At 37.1% G+C, this 18,968-nt stretch overlaps 1 protein-coding gene and 1 non-coding gene across 2 annotated transcripts; one reads left to right on the top strand and one right to left on the bottom strand.

Annotated features, from left to right (window-relative positions):
- Nucleotides 1-2,640: 2,640 nt before the first annotated feature.
- LOC144706055 (polygalacturonase-like) lies at nt 2,641-5,231 on the top strand. The gene is made up of 3 exons (XM_078578929.1): nt 2,641-3,279; nt 4,053-4,571; nt 5,013-5,231. Exons 1-3 carry the CDS (start codon nt 2,854-2,856, stop codon nt 5,229-5,231), a joined length of 1,164 nt encoding a protein of 387 aa, XP_078435055.1. The 5' UTR covers nt 2,641-2,853.
- A 2,521-nt stretch (nt 5,232-7,752) lies between these two features.
- On the bottom strand, nt 7,753-7,859 carry LOC144706249 (small nucleolar RNA R71). The gene has a single exon (XR_013582217.1). It is a non-coding gene; the product is annotated as a small nucleolar RNA R71 (small nucleolar RNA).
- Between the last annotated feature and the right edge of the window lie 11,109 nt (nt 7,860-18,968).

The raw sequence follows: 18,968 nt of genomic DNA on the forward strand, positions 1-18,968 counted from the left end.
CGTTCCTGACCCTCTCGAGTTTCTTGACTGTTACGTCCAAGAATTCTCTTCTTGGGCCGATTGTTCAAGATCAACATTTGTCCAAGAATACTCTTATTGGGTGATCTCGCCATCCTGATCGTCGTCAAGGAGAACCGCCACCCGGTCACGCCACGGCCTCCGTTGCCGCCTTTGCCGCCGACTCCATTGCCGTCTTTGCTGCCGCCGCTGTTGCCACCGCCGCCGTCGCCATCCCCAACGCCTGCACCGCGCGTTCGCCTGCTCAGTTTCTTGGCCACGCCTTGGACCCGAACACCGCACGCCGTGCCCCGAGCGCCTCCCCCGTGCGCCGTGCCTTGTGTGCATGCGTCCATGCCCCATACGTCGCATACCCGCACACACCCGCGCTCGCGGTCCCGCCCGTGTGTCCACGTCTATGCGTCCGCACATCGCCCCCGCGCACCGTCCCTTTCTGCGCGTGCCCTCCCACGCCCATGCATCCGCGCACTGCCTGCGCGCGCCCCCTCGGCCTTCGTGCGGCCGCCGGCGCGCACCTGCCTGCGCACCCTCGGCCTGCACGCATCTGCCTACACGTTTCTGCTTAGCGCCGTGCGCCCGCCCCGCTGCCCAAGCGCCTTGGCCGCCTGTGCGCCCGCGCCTAGTGCCATCACCACTGTCGATAGTCGCATACTCGACTTACTACACCAAGAGCCGCCGAATCGGATTATCGCCACTTCGCATACTCGACGCACGACAAAGTCTCTGCCCACCTCAAACGTGCCACATTCAGGTTCCACATCTTTCCTTTACTCAGTATTATTACTTTCTCCAGTGCTGTCTCCCGCTATCTGTTCTTTATACCCGTTTTTTTTCAAAAAAACTAAAGATAGGATAGCCACTGACGTCGAGGGTTAGGAATTCTCTTTGTGGTTTTGGATTGAATTACGTGGTAACGAGAGTCTTGGACATCTTTGGGCCATTGAGCTCCTCGCGTCATAAGTGTTCTAGTGAATTTTACGTTGGGAGTTTGATCGTGATGATCCCTTCACCCGAAAATCAATTGAATCGTATGGTCTAAATCAACAGCTTGTCTCTACACACTCGCCAAGAATTATTTCTATAGCGCATTCATATCTTTCGTGCATTTCCTCTATTCCTGTGCTGTAACACATGCCGTGCGATCCCGGCTACTACGTGTTACATCTTAACTTAGGGTTTATAAATTTTATTGTATAAGCTAAATAAAAAATGATATGGGATTATAAAATTGCATAATTCACCTCTATTTTTGTCTTATCTCCCTGTCTCATGTAGCTTCTGGAGCTGGTGCTGCAGCTACTCCAAGTGTGCTGACGGTATCTTGTATGGGCCATTCTCATGCAGTGCCATACCCAGAAAAATTAGAGGGTTCATGCTACGCTAATCGAAGAGTTGTGACAACATAGCATATTACAAAGAGACTTTTGAGAGGATGTGACACCAAGATCGTATGTTCTTGTTGATTAGTCCCTTTAGTGAACTTATTCTGTTTTCTCCTTTGCAGTTGCTGTTTTGGACCTCTATTATGAACATTGATCATCACCTTCAAGACTGTTATTTTTCCCCAATCAATGCGTGGATTTTCTTTACTCTCATCCCAATTCTCTTGGCGGGTTTCCGAGCTTGGTTGGATTCATATTTTAGGCTCCATTAAGTCAATATCCTCAATACAACTCATCATAGGAGTGTCACACAGATAAGTACATCTAGACAGTATTTACAGATGGACATGTTTCATGAAACTATTAATTAAACTCGTACTTTTTTTCGGACACAAATGCAGCTTGGAAGCTTATTTCTGTAGTTGTTTTGTCTTAGTTTTGTAAACACAAAAGGCATGACTGAATAAACACAAGTTTTTTTGGAAATCAATCGAGGCAGAATCTAACACTTGAGAGATGTAGGGTTCCCATAGGTCTCTTCCCAAACAGATACGGAAATGATGTGTCAATTCCTTTTCTTGTTCGTCTTTTCACTTAATAGGGTTTTATTTTGGCCCATTTGGGTGCACTTACCTTAAGAGGAGAAAGAGCTTAAATTCCTCAAATACCTTCTCCTCCTCACCTTAGGTAACTCTTACCCCAACTTAGCCAAAAGTTGCCTAAGAAGGAGATTTGGTGTATGTGAAGTTTGTGATTGTTCTCGCTAAAAATGGATCCGATTTCAATTATGGGACGTCTTCACCAATCAACGCTCTGCTGTCGCTCTGTTCTATTTTTTAGCAAAAGGTATAACTCGGTGCCGGTGGAGGGAACTGATATCCAATGTCCTCCCGTGGTTAGAGGTCAACCTGCCCGATATTATAAGCTTGGCCTTTGAGAATGAAGTTCTTCCCCGGCTTTTTATGTAGACAAAAGGTACTTCAAACACCGAAACGAAAAGAAGCCATAACTTTCAGCTTCAGCCGCCTTCTCTCTGACCTCCATCCCCATGGCTATACCACGTGTTCTCGTTCTTGAAGTCATCCCAGTTTCACATTTTTCGGAAACACGTAAGGTAAGCCGTGTTCAAGACCGCCGCGGTCCCCAACCCTTTCCGTCTCCTGGTTGCGTCAAACAAGCAATATGATATAATGAATCAACATTAATTACGTCTTCTTCTTCAAACCCATCTTTCTCGTAAAAGATCAAAAATGGAATTGAAGGAGAGGTCGCCGAACTAAGGACGGGGACGACATCGACGTAGGAACGCGTCTTCATGTCGGTTTCCGAGGTTCGGTTATCAGTGACCTCCCGTTAAAGCCCGGACAGAACGTCAGTTCTCCCGCCGATTTCTTTAAATTACTGCTTACAAATATTGCAGTGCAAAGGTATTTTTCTACGACGTATTCGGCAAATGGCAAGGCCAAACGGGGTCCTTCCTCTTCTACTGGTCTTCGCTTTCTGCTTATCTTCATCGGCTGATACCGTTTATGATGTAGTGTCTTTAGGCGCCAGTCCTCTAGGGCAAACAGACTCAGCTGAGGCTGTACGTAAGGCATGGACTGCAGCATGTGATTCTTCGACGCCAACGATTATCCGAGTGCCCACTGGGAGATTTTTCATTAGTAGCGTAGAGATGCAGGGGCCTTGCAAAAACGTGAGTGTGACGTTCCAGATAGAGGGGACATTAGTGGCCCCTACGACTTATGCAGACAATGATGACTGGATTAAATTCGATCATGTCGATGGGGTTTCGTTGATGGGGGGAACCATTGACGGACAAGGAGAGGCTCTGTGGGACTGCAAGTCGAAAGGCCTCAGCTGCCCACTCGGCTCCAGGGTTAGTACTATTACTGCTGCTATTATTATTATTATAAAAAACTGTTATAATTGTTGTAATCATTAATTCTCATCTTCCTCTTCTTCATCATTATTATCATCATCATCTTATTATTATCATTATTACTAATATTTTCTTCTGCTTCATCATTATCGTCATCTCCCTCTTGTTCTTCTCCATCAACATCTTCATCATCTTCTTCTGCTTCTTCTTCTTTATCTTCATCACAATTATCATTATCATCATCGTCGTCATCATCATCATCATCGTTGTCGTCATCATCTTTTTCTTCTTCTTCATCTTCATCACAATTATCGTCATCATCATCGTCGTCGTAGTCATCATCATCATCGTCATCATCATCTTCATTTTCTTCTTCACTTCATCGCAATTATCATCTTCATCATCATCTTCCTCTTCTCCTTCACTTCATCGCAATCATCATCTTCATCATCATCTTCCTCTTCTTCTTCTCTTCATCGCAATTATCATCTTCATCATCATCTTCCTCTTCTTCTTCATCTTCATCATCATCTTTCTCTTCTTCTTCTTCACCTTCATCGCAATTATCACCATCATCATCATCGTCATCATCATCTTTCTCTTCTTCTTCTTCACCTTCATCGCAATTATCACCATCATCATCATCATCGGCATCATCATCTTTCTCTTCTTCTTCTTCACCTTCATCGCAATTATCACCATCATCATCATCGGCATCATCATCTTTCTCTTCTTCTTCTTCTTCTCTGAATTATTTCTTCAACTGGCAGTCATTGGTTTTTCTCAACTCGAGGAACGTCATCATCAGCGGGCTGACGTCTGTCAACAGCAAGTTCTTTCACATAGCGATCGATGCCAGTGAGAGCGTGCTCGTGCAGAACGTGAAAATTTCCGCGCCAGTCTACAGCCACAATACCGACGGCATCCACGTTCAAGGCTCCAGAGACGTCAAGATCATCAAGGCTCAGATCGGCACTGGCGATGACTGCATTTCTATAGGCCCAGGCACGTCCAATCTCTGGGTAGAGCAAGTCTCCTGTGGGCCTGGTCATGGCATCAGCATCGGTAGCCTTGGAAATGACTTGCAGGAAGAGGGTGTACAGAACGTGACGGTGACGATGACGGTGTTTAATGGAACCCAAAACGGACTCCGTATCAAAACTTGGGGTGGTGCCAGCGATGGATTCGTCAAGGGCGTCGTATTCGAGCACGCCACGATGCTGAATGTAGAAAATCCTATCATTATCACTCAGAGCTACTGTCCCAATCGCAGGAGATGCTCTGATCAGGTTAGCACTAAGAGACTGATTGAAGTTTATGTCGTCTTGTTTACTTTTCTTACCTTGGCGTTTAAATATTTCGTGTTATTAAAGATAGTAATAGAAACGACTTATACCATAACAGCTTTTAATTTGTAAACCAAAGCGTCATCAACTAGTGAGACATAATATAACTAGTCAGCTTAAACATCAAACACAGAACCACGCACATTGTCGGGGGAATCAAAATACATAAACATAATTTATTGTAATAGTCAGGATTGAAGATAGATTTCGGTAAAATTTAACGCTAAGGATCAAAGATAGATTTCGGATCAAATATGATTTTACCATCTCAACAGTGCTATGTAAAGTTTAATCCTACAAATACAATCAAGTTTTTCAGAATATACAACTATCTCGTGCTCTATTTCTTCGTTTCTGATAATTTCTGCGTGCGTGTCCTCGCAGAACTCTGGAGTGAAGATCACTGAGGTCACGTACAACGACATTAAAGGGTCCTCGGCGACACCGGTGGCGGTGCAATTCAGATGCAGTCCGTCGAGCCCATGTAGCGGGATAGGCCTCGAAAATATCAAGCTAACGTATGAGAACTTCCCCGCGAATGCTTACTGCCAGAACGCTTACGGATCTGCCTCAGGATTCGTAATCCCTCCAAGCTGTCTCTAACGATCGTTGCGCCATGATCGAACTACAAGACAATAATTAATGTTAAATTGTTTGGTCCTCATAATTCTCCGAATGATATGCTGATATTTTCTGGGTTCAGTTTAACGCTTTGCGGTTTCTTTTCTTCGATTTAGTACTTGATGATGGAAGCAAATAAAGGATGAAAGTTACAAATTTAAATACTCCGTAAAAAGAGAAAAGTGGATATTCAAACGAAAAACTTAAGATGGGGTTTGAAAAGTTTTGGCAAAAGAAGAATAATGAGATGGGAGAGAGCCAGAGAAGACGTCGTTCTATTTGGTAAATAATAAATGTCGGGCCTTTCGTACTCACTAGAAATGACCACCAAGTCAGAGAATCTTTTTTTACTCTATAGAAATCCGATGTTTATCAAATCTCTTCGGTGCAGAATCGCGTGAATTGATCAACGATCGAGTTTGAAATTGATGCTTCATCAAAGAGCGCTACGGTTCAGAGTAGTACGCATAAAACAGCGAATGGTGAGAATAAATTATTAAATCTTTTAAAACATAAAATTTAGAAAAAATCAAACTTAAATCAACTTTCTGGATTTTCGTTGGAAATCAAATTAACAAAATTGAAATAGAACAAATTAGTATTTTATTTTTAAAAAATTCTGAAAATATTTGAAGTTAAACAAATTAAATTAAAAAACGAATGTGCAATCTTCCTCTATTAGTGCTAATCTACATGAAGTTTACGTTTTTAGAGTTATTAATGTTGGGGATAGCCCATATATATAATTTATCTCAAATTTAGGGCTGCAGTCATACCGCTCTTCCGATATGTCATCGAGAATAAACCCAACCGAATCCTTGGAAAGTTTAGACTCTTCTGACATAATCGATATCCCTCAAAGGACTAAACTGGACTTAGCAATTATATTTAGTACACGTACGGTCGATGGCCTGTGTGTATTCATGGGATAAGCTGGGGCCGTACTAAATTTTGTCAGAACCTTCATATCTACCTATAAATACAGTGACAGATCTGGTTATTGATAAGACCCATTCCCCTTCATAGTTCTTCTACTCTAACTTCTCTATCATTACGCCAACTATGCATGAGAAGTGATAACATATTAGTTTTCATATATTTTGCTAATATTTTTAAATTATAATGCATGATGTATAAGCTTAAAATAATTTATTTTATTATTTACAATGATATAATGATTATTAATTTTTGATGAGTTTAACAAAATTTGAGATTAAATTCATAAATAATAAAATTTGATATTTGATTTGCTAGATGTCTCATTTGGATTCTTTTGGATTGCAGCAATGATTCTTGCCATCCAAACATTTTCTGAACAGAATGATTGGCATCAACCAAATATCAGTATGTGTTCTGTAAGGTAGTTCTTACATACTTTTAGCTTAGAGAGAGTGCCACCAATAAAAAAGACCTGTTTTTTTGCTAACTACACCTACCTCTTAAGATGCACTTGTACACAAATCCTGATGCCATTTGATTAAAGGAGAGGAAACAATCATTTCATCAAAATACTTTTTACCCTTTTGTAGGTGTGTGTGGCAGAATATGATAGGAAGTGTGCTGAAATTTGAAATTTGGAGCCAACGATTTGCAGCTTTTTGGTGCTTTTGAGGAATCATATGTGAAATTAATCAAAAGCATAATTTTTGGTGTGAATATAAGAACTTTCTGTAAAAAAAGGATCATACTTTCAGTAATGAATTTTGACTTGGAATTGAAGGGGAACTCCAAGGATTCAGGAACAAAATAGATTTTCATGACGAGGATCGAGGAGGACCAAGAATTAATCAATGGTCCATACTTCTTAAACTCAAAGTTGTGATATATAATCACCTATAAGGATTTTGGGCTGAAATTTTAAGGGAAGTCTGTAATTATCTCCTCTATACATTCAAGGTCAAATACATATAACTAGATCCCTCAACTTTGTAAAAAAAGACACCCTTGGATCTTACCAAATTATGTTTAACAGTGTGATTTGGTCATTAAAAGTTTTATTTAGTTCCATTACTGAATTTTGAGAGAAAATGATTGAGGGAGAAGAGACCTGATCAAGACCTGTGAGGAGAAAGCACCAGTAGGACCATTGGACAGATCAAAAGGGCCATTCTGGTCTTTCAAGAGGGAAAGATTTATAGGTCATTCCATGCCAATGGTCTATAGGCCAGAAATAAAGTTAATGTATCATTCTACTAATTACAGATATTTCAAGGATCCACCGGCTCGCAAGTAAGGTGCGAATTTAGGCAACTGAAGGGCCAAAACAAAGAGCAAAACCTTACATCAGATTAAAATCAATCGCTTCACACCTTGTATCATTGGGAGGTTTGTATAGGCACTACTTGAAAGTGAATAAGGTTGTTGGTGATAATATATTTTGGTAATACAATTCTTTCCATTCGCCCTTAAGGATAAATTTGTTCATCACACTAGCATTGGAGTTCAACACCAGGAGAGAAAGGTAATTATAATTTCACAATACTTACTATTTGAGAAAGACAAAACACTCAGAGAAAAATTATCCATGAATTTGAATAAGGTTGCTGAGACATTATATGAGGCATGGTAGAGGATCAAAGACTCACCAAAGTACTATATTCACCATGGAATACTAGGTCACAATTTCATCCACATATTGTACGAAGATCTTGAGGTCACAGATAGGTACTTATAAGATATATTTAGCGGACGGAATTTCATGATGAAGTATGAGAATGAATCTCTACAGCCAGTTGAGAAAATACATGAGAATAGTCATGTTTGTACAAAGGGAGGGAGTTCCTCAAAACTAAGTTAAGGACAAGTACTCAACACATAGGTAGTAGAATATAGTTTCAGATCCACTGGTTACACCAGATATTGATTCTAATTTTATATAAGCAGATCAATTAGAAACAGCTATGAAGAGTTACCAGGATGTAACCTCGTATCACCACTATTTTGAATCTAAGAATTTGAAGGGAAATTATTTAGAGATGGAAATTCAAGGTCATATATATCTGAGGTCAAGTCCATTCCCTTATAATTAAAAAGTCAACAGAAGGTCCTTGACATGTATAAAGATGTGGGGATTTGATGCTAACAACATATGTCATTAGCATAAAAAATCTTGTAATAATAATTTTAAATTTCCCATTTAAAAGTATACTCTGGATAACATTAAAAATGGGTCAGTCCACAAGGATTGGGATATATAAATATTAAATTTTGTATTTTTATTAAAAGAGAGAAGTATTTCAAATCCAGAAGAAAGTCATGGATTCATTCCTAGAGCAACACAAAAATTTTGTTTATTCTTTATAAGTTTTTGGTAAGTTGGGGTTAGTTCAAAAGTAGTTTTTACCTTGGATATCCACTCCAAATATAGGGGTTTATATGTGGAAGAAGAAGATTCCCCAGGGAAACTCTACTATTTCATAAAAATGTGTTATCGATTTGCTCTTTCTCCTCTTTATTGTCACCATATCCACTTTGAGCTCTTTGTTACTGGTGATTACGATTGACCTATCGCAATGATGTGAAAATATCATGCTCCTGATTTTTTGTTCAATCATGGAACTATATCCAAATCGGCAGACTTTATGTTCCCTAGAATTTGATACCATCATGCTATAAGAAAATCCTGGAAAACGTTGAATCCGCTAAGCTTTCAATTAGTGGACTTCATCTAGTGACTGGTTTATGTTCACAACATGTGTTGCTTGTTAAGAAATTCATTTTTGTGTGAGTTCATGGAAGGAAATTGAATGAAAAATGAAGATTAAGGGGGCATTCATAAGATTCCAAAATAAAATGATAGCATGCATATTGGAATTAATAATATGCACAATGAAATATCAACATCAAATTAGCACATGAATTGGGGTCTGATCATATAGTCCCATAATTACATGATTGTTGATCTGTTAATGGTGGCCTGTAAATTTCTTTGAATCATTTCTCTTTATCCTCGAAAACAAATAATTTTTCATGATGTGTTATATGCAGGACATACTTTTTTAAGAATATGGGACCAAATGCGTCCTGGTTAGTGAAGAGCTAGTGAAGTAGAAAGGATGGTGTAATTTTCTCAGAGTTGATTCAATGACCTTAAGGGTTCTCGCTTTGGTCACTATCTCATATTAAAGCTGCTCCTGAAATATCTTATATTAGGGTCATTCTCTCATGGGTAAGTATATTAATTGTTTGGCCCCTCTCACTAGCCCTTCTCTTTAACAAGGTAAAATAAAGCCTTTTTTCTCCTCCTGTCTAGTGCTGAGTATCAATGGGTTATCCTTCTAATATGTGAATAAATTACATAAAGGTAATGCAGGGTGAGAGATAAAGGATAAGGAAAGAATGGTTAATAGTAAAGTGATAATGTGGATGGGCCACATATAATGCTTTGATGTCGTTTGATATAGGTAGCTCCCAAGATTTGAGACGAGGAGGGAAAGGAAGCAAGGTGACAACAGTGTTGGTATGCCCTTAAAAGAAGTTATATGCAGTTCAAATAGCACATAACATGTTGAACAGATAAAAATATTTACAGGGGTCCAACCTAACTGCACATATACTCAAAGAACAAACAAACCCTTGGTTTATCTCTATTTTCATATTTTATTTCCCTTTATTTGTGAAAAAAGGGGTGACCAATAAATACACCATAAATATTTTATTCGAGAGACCTATGCATGAATGCTCAAATGAAAAAAAGATCGACTGGTGATCACATTTAGCAATACGAAACATAAAACAAAGGTTAGAAAAGGTAGAATGAAAATTGGATTGAATAATAAAAAGATAAAAAGTATACCTTCAAGATATAACACAGAGGTTTTAAAAGTTGTGAGCTATCATCACTGACTTGATAATAAGTTAGTGGGGGTTCCTATAAGACTATGGCATAGGGATGTAGGAAAGATAATGGAAGTGGGTGATTCATATTCTTAAATATGCGTGTGATAAACATGATCTATGCAATAAAATTTATATTTTTAAATTTTTCAAAAAAATAGAAAAATATAGAATGAGAAGGGATAAAACCAAAGTGAGTCCACAATCCCCAAAAATATGAATTAATATTTGTATTAAATTTTTTTTAAGGAAAATCAGAAAAAATAATTACACAGTTTTTTAAAGGATTTGTTAAAAGACAGTAAGAATTTATGGCTAATTTTCCAGAATTTTTTTGAAGATAATGTTATTAGATAAAGAAAAATAACATAAATGAAAGTGAAATGAAACTAGTTCAAAATTTTCATAAAGAAAAATATAAAGTGAAATGGAAGGGGGAAGATGGCTGAATTGATTTTTGAAATTTGAAGAAGAAATAGGATAAACAGAGGACTCAATTTTGGAAAATTAAAATTCTAACACTAGAGAGATAGGAAATGGAGAAAAGAAGATATAATTTTGGAAAATTATATCTTCTTCTAAATTTGAAATTGACCTATGAATGTAAGATATTAATGGAGATCATTTTTTGCTTTGATGTTGATTTTCAGTAAAATTTATTAAATTTAACTCTTAATAGAATCCTCCAAGGGACTGTACATGCCGGCTACGCCATAGTGGTGAAATATTTAGTAAGGAAATCAAGAGAAAAAGAGGAAAACTACAGTTTGAATCTAAAAAATGTTTTGGTTGACATATATGCATTGCCCTTCGTGGCCAAATAGGGTTGGGACAGATAGGTGATTGGAAGAGAAGATTGCCATATAAATTTAGGCTCAATCGTATGGCTGGATTTGAGTATTGCGTAATTTAAGCCCTTGTATACTATTTATGTCTCCTCGACACATTGGTATCTGGATCATAATCTCTCGTTGGATCAGCCAGGGGCCTTTCCTTATTTTCTCAGTTGATCAATGGTAAGGCTTCATCTGTCATGGGATTGCAAAAAGAAAAATGAAAAATAAATTACTGTAGTAATGAATGCCCTGAATCATGTTATCCCTTTCAATTATTACATTGTCTTGTTATCCACATGTAGTCGCCATGCATGCAAAGGGAAGTAAACATGATCATTAAGAATAAAAAATGATAGTTCAAGTTTGAGCACCATGAAACCTGACTTTAAACCAATTAAGATACTGTGCACCTGTTTCAAATTTTGAACCCCCTGAGAATTTTCATAGCATTTTATCCAAAAATGGATACCATATAGTGTATAAAGGGTGATTAATGATTTTTAATGTTACTTCAAGTCAAAATAAGATCTCCAGCTGTCTCTTCAGAGTCAACAAATCCCAATGCCATAATGATTTTACAATAATTGGCCCTGTGAATTATTTGTCAAAATAAGCAAACTATGCGTGACATAGGGAGGGACACCATTTAATTTGGCTTATGTGATTTCTATCCATGAAAAAAATAGAAGTATTTATCTGAATTTTAAGTCTAATTTTGTGCCAAAATTTTTGGTTAGAAGAATTTGGAAAACGTGTAATTTCTGACAAACTAATCAATGCCTTAATAATTCAAAGCAAATTTTTAGTGGCTTGTAAAATGATTTTTTATGTATCTAAATATAGAAAAACCAGTAAAAAATATGGATAAATACGGAAAAATTGGTTAATGCCTAAACTAATTCATTAAGTATTATCTCAGTTATTAAATTAATTTCACAATCAATTTAGAGTGAAATATTTCTTTATAAATACTGAAAATATATATGTGATAAGTAGAAATTTAGGTGGTGAACCTAGTGGATGTGTAATTTTGAGACTTATTCAATAATATTTATAATTAACCCTAATTCACTTATTACTGATGTAAATTGGTGAGTAAGGGGTCGAACCACAGGGAATGCTTATTGATTAAGATTAATATTTAGAACAAAGTAATGATTAAGAAAATAGTTAATATGAGAGAGCGTGGAAAGAAGAAATACTATATATATATTCTGATTTTAGATAAATTAATTTATATGTATAAGTTCTTAATTCTTACTCATAAGAATTATGAACTTATAACAGATATTAGGATTGTATTATAATTGTGAAATAAGGATAGTAGGAGAGGAATGAATGAATGTGATGAAGAAATCCAAATTAGGAATGGGTGGTATAAGCTATCAATCCCTACTCATAGGGTTTAATAACTTATAACAGAGAGTGAAGTGATATGAGAATGTAGAAAAGATAGAAAGATGGGGGAAACGGAATAAAAATCCTAATTAAATATTTAGGACTTACCTCTTCCTTTGGTGATGATCCCGAGCATTAATCTCCCTTCATGGACCCGTATATTGCGCCTGGTGACTTGGCGTATTGCAATAGACAGGAAGATCGATCAAGAGAGGGAAGAATATCACTTTTGGAAGAGGAAAAACCCTAAATTGGCACTCATAGACCTTTGTTTCACAAGGTTTCCCACATGGAGAAAGGAAAAATGAAGTACACAAAGAGCCTAATTTTTGGGCGTATTTATAGGCTCAGCTATAGGTTATGGAAAGAGAAATAAGAGGAGGATCTCCCCATGAAATTTCAGCCACAACTACCCATGGGATCAGCAGTTATGGCCATTTGAATTTTGAGCATTTCTAGCCATTCATTTGTTTGAGTAGTTCCACCAGAATAGGGAGCCACCAGAGCATTTCTAGCCATTCATCCATCTTTGTAGGGCACGAAGTTGACTTGTTCCACAAGAAAAGAGGGCCACCAGTTGCTCCACATTATTCCTCCTTATTGGGCCTTGATTTTTCCATTTTTAAACCTAAAAAAATACTTGGAAAATATCAAATATTATTCAGAAAATTCTTTAAATTCAAAATTAAATATCTCTTTCTCTATAACTCCTTTTCACCAAATTAATTATTTTTGAATATACTAACCATTTAAATCATTACAAACATCAAAATATTTAGTGGACATGTATTTTTGTTAAAAATTACATAAAATTCATGATAGTATGCATAAAATTAGCTTAATTATGCTCTAAAGTGTATGAAATAAACATCAGTTACCATGCTTATTTTCAGACTGGAAAATTTTAAAACTTCATCAATGTCGGTTTTCATCCATTCAAACAATGACAAGGTGCAAAAATATTGATTTAGGTGCAGATAATTATGAAATATGCATTATGTTTCTGTATTATTTGGATGTTATTAGTTAGATTATTGACATATGAGGTTAAGTACTAATTTTTTTTTGGGATAAGGAAGAGAATATTCCATGCTTTAAGACTTGGACAATGAATAACTTTACTAAATAATAGAATTCATCTACTAAGAGAGTTGGACATCTACTTAGGAGTGATCAAGTGGAAAGACTGTGCAGCGGGGTCCACACTGATCACTCCACCTTATGTACAGTAGTAGCTTATTCGTTTAATTTTCTACTCTTGAACAACTCAATTATATTCATTTGCCGAATGGAATATAGCTCCAAATTGTCTTAAACCATATTTAAAGCAAAAATCTTGCTTTTAATCCATTTTAAGGGCTCAAAGTCTCTACAAATATTATTGATAGCATCAAATTAGATCAACCAAATTATGCTTTTATACTTCTTTTTACCACATATTTTAGGATTCACACTAGCAAATTTCAGCATTTAAGGATAAATAAGAAATCTATTATTTCTTTTCGTAAGCTCTACTTATATACATTTTTATTGATATTGATACTAACCCCACTTGACTTCTTAGAGTCAAGCGGATTTCTCACATCTTCTTGGAGTTTAATTTGAAAAATTAGGTAAATACAATGGTGAATTTTAATGAAAATAAGAGGAAAGTATAAACCTAAGCTGTCTAAGATGTAATAAGAAGAGCCCCAAAACACAAGAAGCCCACTCTGGAGGCCCATTCAAACCTCCTTTAAGACCGGGTCAACTAAAGGCTAGAATTATGGAACGCTTGGAAGAGGAAATAGGTTCTGAAAGAATTAAAGATATAGTGATAGTTTTATTTTTCGTCGCCGTCTAAACCTATGAAATTAAATCCAATGGCTGCGAGAGTTATGGAACTTCTATTTATTCTCTTCTCCCCTCTCTTTGTATCCAATCTTGGATTTCTGCTCCCTACTTGTTGTTGGAGGCCTAGTGCATTAGATTTCTTTGATACATTATTGTTCTACAAGAGTGTGGGAAAGAAAGTTCAAGGGTGATCAAGATTCTTGGAGAAACAACATCACTTGGCCCTTGGGGAAGGGACAACAAGGATCGTGTGATCTCTTAAATGTTTGATTTGAATTTTCTCACCATTTTCTCTATGTGAACTTTCCAAGGCATCATAATACAAAAAAAATTCTTGATACACCAAAATTTACAACATTTTTAGCCCACTACTCTTTTTCCCGCAATTTAACAGCGTGAAGTATGGCCCAAGGCTTTATTTGTCCTTAAAGATTATATCTTGCCCTAAAAACCAAAAACATCATAGAAATCATAAAAATCATAATAAATTATTAAAAATTATTAGGAAAAACCTAAATATTTATTTAAAATATTTTTTACTAGTTTTCCATCATTTAGTTGATTTCCTTTTTAGAAAATAGTTAAAAATCCATAAAACTATAAAATCAACTAAAACAATTGTTTGAAAACATATAATTAATTGGAATTTACACTCTCATTACGTACTCCTTGTATATTCAACCCATACTTATTCTATTCATAGGAAAATTTCAGAAATATTGTTGCATACATCAGATCCTTAAATGACTTATTTAACACAAATTCTTGTTTATCAATTATTATACCACGACTACAAAAGGGTTTTCCTCAAATTGTGGTGACACATTTAGTTAATTTCAATAAATATAAAAATCAACATATTTTTTCCCATTGTAGATGAAAGTATGAATATTTAAAGATGTTTAAGGCTTAATGGATTGTGAAATATTCTCTTCCCTCAATCATGCAATGTCCTCAAGGCCTAGAGGTTTGAAGTTAAAGTATCAGGAGAATAATTGAAAATCAAGATGTGAATTTTTTCTTTGTGAATTCTCAATGCATGAAGGTGACAATTTCAAGTTGGTAATTGTCCTTGATATCAACAGGACTCGGGTCCTGTGGAAAAGTCAATATAAAAAAATATAAGAGAAACACCAAATCATTTAGATATATCCCTCTATAAGTTTTTTCATATCCATGCCCTTTGATAGAACATGACAAAGAAGAAAATTGACAATTCTAATAATGCGACAACATCATTAGCACTTGTTGCACTCTGTAGAAGAATAAGGTATACTACCTTACTATGTCAAAAGGAATCCAGAGCTACATAAATTAGTGTGACAATATCATTATACAGTTCTGATTTAAACAACAATATCTGTAATAATTTCCTAATTAAGCACAAAGTGACAAGGGGTCAAATCTATAGAACGCAGGTATAAAAAAAATGAAATTTTAGTAAAAAAATATATTCTTAGATTTTTAAGAAGTTTTTTTTAATACTTTTGTATTTTTATATTAAACTGATTTGTGACCCCAAGAAATCTGATGTGCTAAGGTCAACAACAATGTATTGGAACAGAATTCAAGGATTAGATACAAAGAAGGGGGATAGAAGTTTAAATAAAGGAGGATGAATTATCCCTTGGATCTAATTCACGTATTCTTCTTAGATCTCTCGATCTTAAACAGAAGCAGAAAATTCAATCTATTATTCTTAGACCTCTCAATCTTAAACAGAAGCATAAAATTCATACTGTTATTCTTAGTGCATTGATCTAATTACATTGAGTCAGGAGGCTGTTATAGGTTGATATACAGCCTTGCTCCACATTTTCTTTATCATCCAGTCGCAACAAAGCTTCCAAATTTGAATTATAAAATAAGTTGAAAAAATCATGCCTCTTTTTGAAATGATGTCTAAATAAGATTAAGTTGAATATTTTATCATTTTCCTTGACTGATGGGCCTCCTACCATGATCGAGGCCCATTATCTAAATCCCCATTTGTACCCATAATTCAATTTTTATTTACCTAAATCTTGCATTTGAATAAAACTCAAGGAAAATAGTATGAATAATGCACTTGGCTCAAGATAATCAAGTGAGGTTAGTCTCAAAAATCAATAAATCCAATAAATTAGGACTCAATAGGAAAATTGTATTTCCCATTATTAATCAGAAATAATATGTACTTTATATTTTTAAATAACAAAGAATAAAATAAATCATTGTAGTCCCTTATCAATGTCCCTTACTTTTCCTTGTAATTTCTATTATCTTTGACACAAAAGTAATGGGAGTAAAGGATTTTATAAATATCATTCTCAATCCAAAAAGAACACATTTCATAATTTAGTTACCTGCCTGTCGAGGACATGCAACTGAACCCTGTTTTACCTAAAAGAAGGTTTCATGAAGACAAGAAGATAGACCTACGTATCTGTGAGTTTGATACTACGAAAAAGTGTGGTCTCACTTCTCTCAGAGAATAAGTGGGCCTCACATCACTCGCTGAAAATATCACTCTCTCAAAGACTGTTTGATGCAGAATGACTAGAGGAAAGGAGATGTGATAACGACGGATATAGGATGTTGGGCGACTAAGGAAGGGATAGGATAAAAAAAGACCACAAAATCACACGATCACTTTCAAGAATTAAATCCGATGAAATAGTGGTGGTGCACCCCTTTCCTTGTCAAGGGCGGAAGTACTGTGTTCAACCACTGCGATGATGCTAAGCACCAAAATCAATAAATTCAAACGATCGTTTGTTTGAAGATTCAGAAACCGGTTCAACTAATCGCTTTAAAATCTTAAATCCAAAGCAAACCCGACGGCGGTGGATGAACTCTCGAGGAATACTGGACGAAGAACACGGGACACCAGAGAGTTTAGGAGTACCTCAGCGCCAGATAGTGCGCAGCGAGGTTGCGAGGAATTCTCTAAGTGTCGTTGGCGGGACGATCAACGTGCGCTTCAATAGGGTGCTGCAGATCCAACTGCGCAGTCAGTTGGCGGAGGGTCAAGGGGGGAGTCGCCCCCTTGCGGGGTGCGGGGCAGCGCCTCGACACCTAAACGGTATGCGCGACGAGCAGTGGCCGCGAGGGCGTTGGGGGCACGACGGGCGTGCGCTGGCAACCGGGGACTCTGCGGGCACAGGCGGCCTGCGTGGGTGGCCGGCATGGTCAGCCGGCTAGGATGGCCGGCGCGGGCGGCCTGTGTGGGTGGCCGGCGCAGGCGGCGTGCGTGGGCAGGGCTTGTGCGGGCGGCCAGCGTGGGCAGCCTGCTTGGGTGGCCGGTGCGGATGGCCTGTGTGGGCAGCCTGCGCTGGCAGGGCCTGCGCGGGCTTGCTAGACGGACGACCGGTGGCGGTGGCAGCGACAACAAATGATCTGAGAGGGAGAGAGGGCTAGGGCAAAATCCTCCAAGAAGAAAGAAACTTCAAATCTTTAAATAAATTTGCCAAGTGTTCTTTTGCAACATTGGCCTACATATAGGCCTTGGAGGAAATAGAAAATACGAGAAATGACATAAAATAAAAGTGGACGACGTGTTATCGTGTCACGTCAAAAGGTAGTTCTGGATCTCGTATTGACGACATGTCATGATACGTGACGGGGCGTGTGTAGGTGGAGATGTGACTAATGCCGGTGCGTTGACTTGGTCGTTGTTAGGTCGGTTTTGTAGCTGATGCTGGCAACGAGTCATGATGCGGGATGTCTCAAGAGACGGTGGCGGCGTGTCCGCAGAAGGTGTGTTGACGTCGTCGCCACCACTGTTACTTTGATCTAGGCATCTAGGTGAGAAGTAATGGCAAATAACTTGGGTGACCAGGTTCTTATCTACTCAAAGGAGGAGGGAAAAAGATAAAGGATGAATGGCTCAAAACAAAGGGCTAAAAGTGGGTATAGATGATGGTGTAGATGTCTAAACACTACACTGACAGCTTGGTCCCAAGATTTTAGGAGAAAAAGGAAAATAAAAATATACCCCAAGATGATGCCCGAGATAAATATCCAAGTTAATAAAATCATAAGTGAGACCATAAAGGACACTTAACAAAGAGGCAAGTCGTTGGTAGTTCAATAAAAAATAAAGACTTTATGTAACTGCTTCCATAGTGTTCATGATCCCTATAGATCTATTTGGAAAAAGTTACAGAGACGTAAATGATTTCATTGAACCAGACAGCAGGAGAATCCATACACATCATGATAAGTGAAGGTATCATGTCCCACACTAGAGGATAGATCAAAAGAATGCTTCATAAATCTGTGTGAAATCTGAATCATGGTGTGAAATAGAAAAATAATTATTTTAAAAGTATTCGTTATCAAAAACTAGTTATTACACAAAGGCTATAAGAGCATTGATACAGGAGATGATCCAATTAATAAGGCATGAAACAAATTTGGAGAACATACTAGGAAACACCCTTGTCATAAATCAAAGTTTGAACGAAATTTCCACGAACATGTTTGTGCAGCTATATTTCTAAATACATTGAATTGTGAACTAGTTGATTTAATAGACAAGCTGGTGATAAAACCACATAAATTCAATAAAGACGGACTCAATAGGTATTTTTTTAAAATGTTTTATTTATAACCAAAAACCTTCAGAAAAATTCCTAAAAATCTTATATAGTAGTAAATACCTGCAAACAATGCGGATTAATTTCATTAATTTAAATGAGTTTTAATTAATTTTATTATGTTTCAATTTAAGTTCATTCTGATAAAATGAAAAAGTGAAATTACTTTAAAAATATTAAAGTTACTTTCAATGTTATGTTTGTTTTAATGAATAACATGCAAATGGAAAATGCTG

The sequence above is a fragment of the Wolffia australiana genome, chromosome 7 (assembly GCF_029677425.1).
Source record: "Wolffia australiana isolate 7733 chromosome 7, ASM2967742v1".
In the NCBI taxonomy this organism is placed as follows: domain Eukaryota; kingdom Viridiplantae; phylum Streptophyta; class Magnoliopsida; order Alismatales; family Araceae; genus Wolffia; species Wolffia australiana.

Excerpts from the sequence above, each read along its gene's own strand:
- LOC144706055 (XM_078578929.1), top strand. The coding sequence starts at position 2,854 with ATGGCAAGGCCAAACGGGGTCCTTCCTCTTCTACTGGTCTTCGCTTTC. Across the intron at positions 3,280-4,052 it reads GCTGCCCACTCGGCTCCAGG|TCATTGGTTTTTCTCAACTC; the intron begins GTTAGTACTATT and ends TTCAACTGGCAG. Across the intron at positions 4,572-5,012 it reads GCAGGAGATGCTCTGATCAG|AACTCTGGAGTGAAGATCAC; the intron begins GTTAGCACTAAG and ends GTGTCCTCGCAG.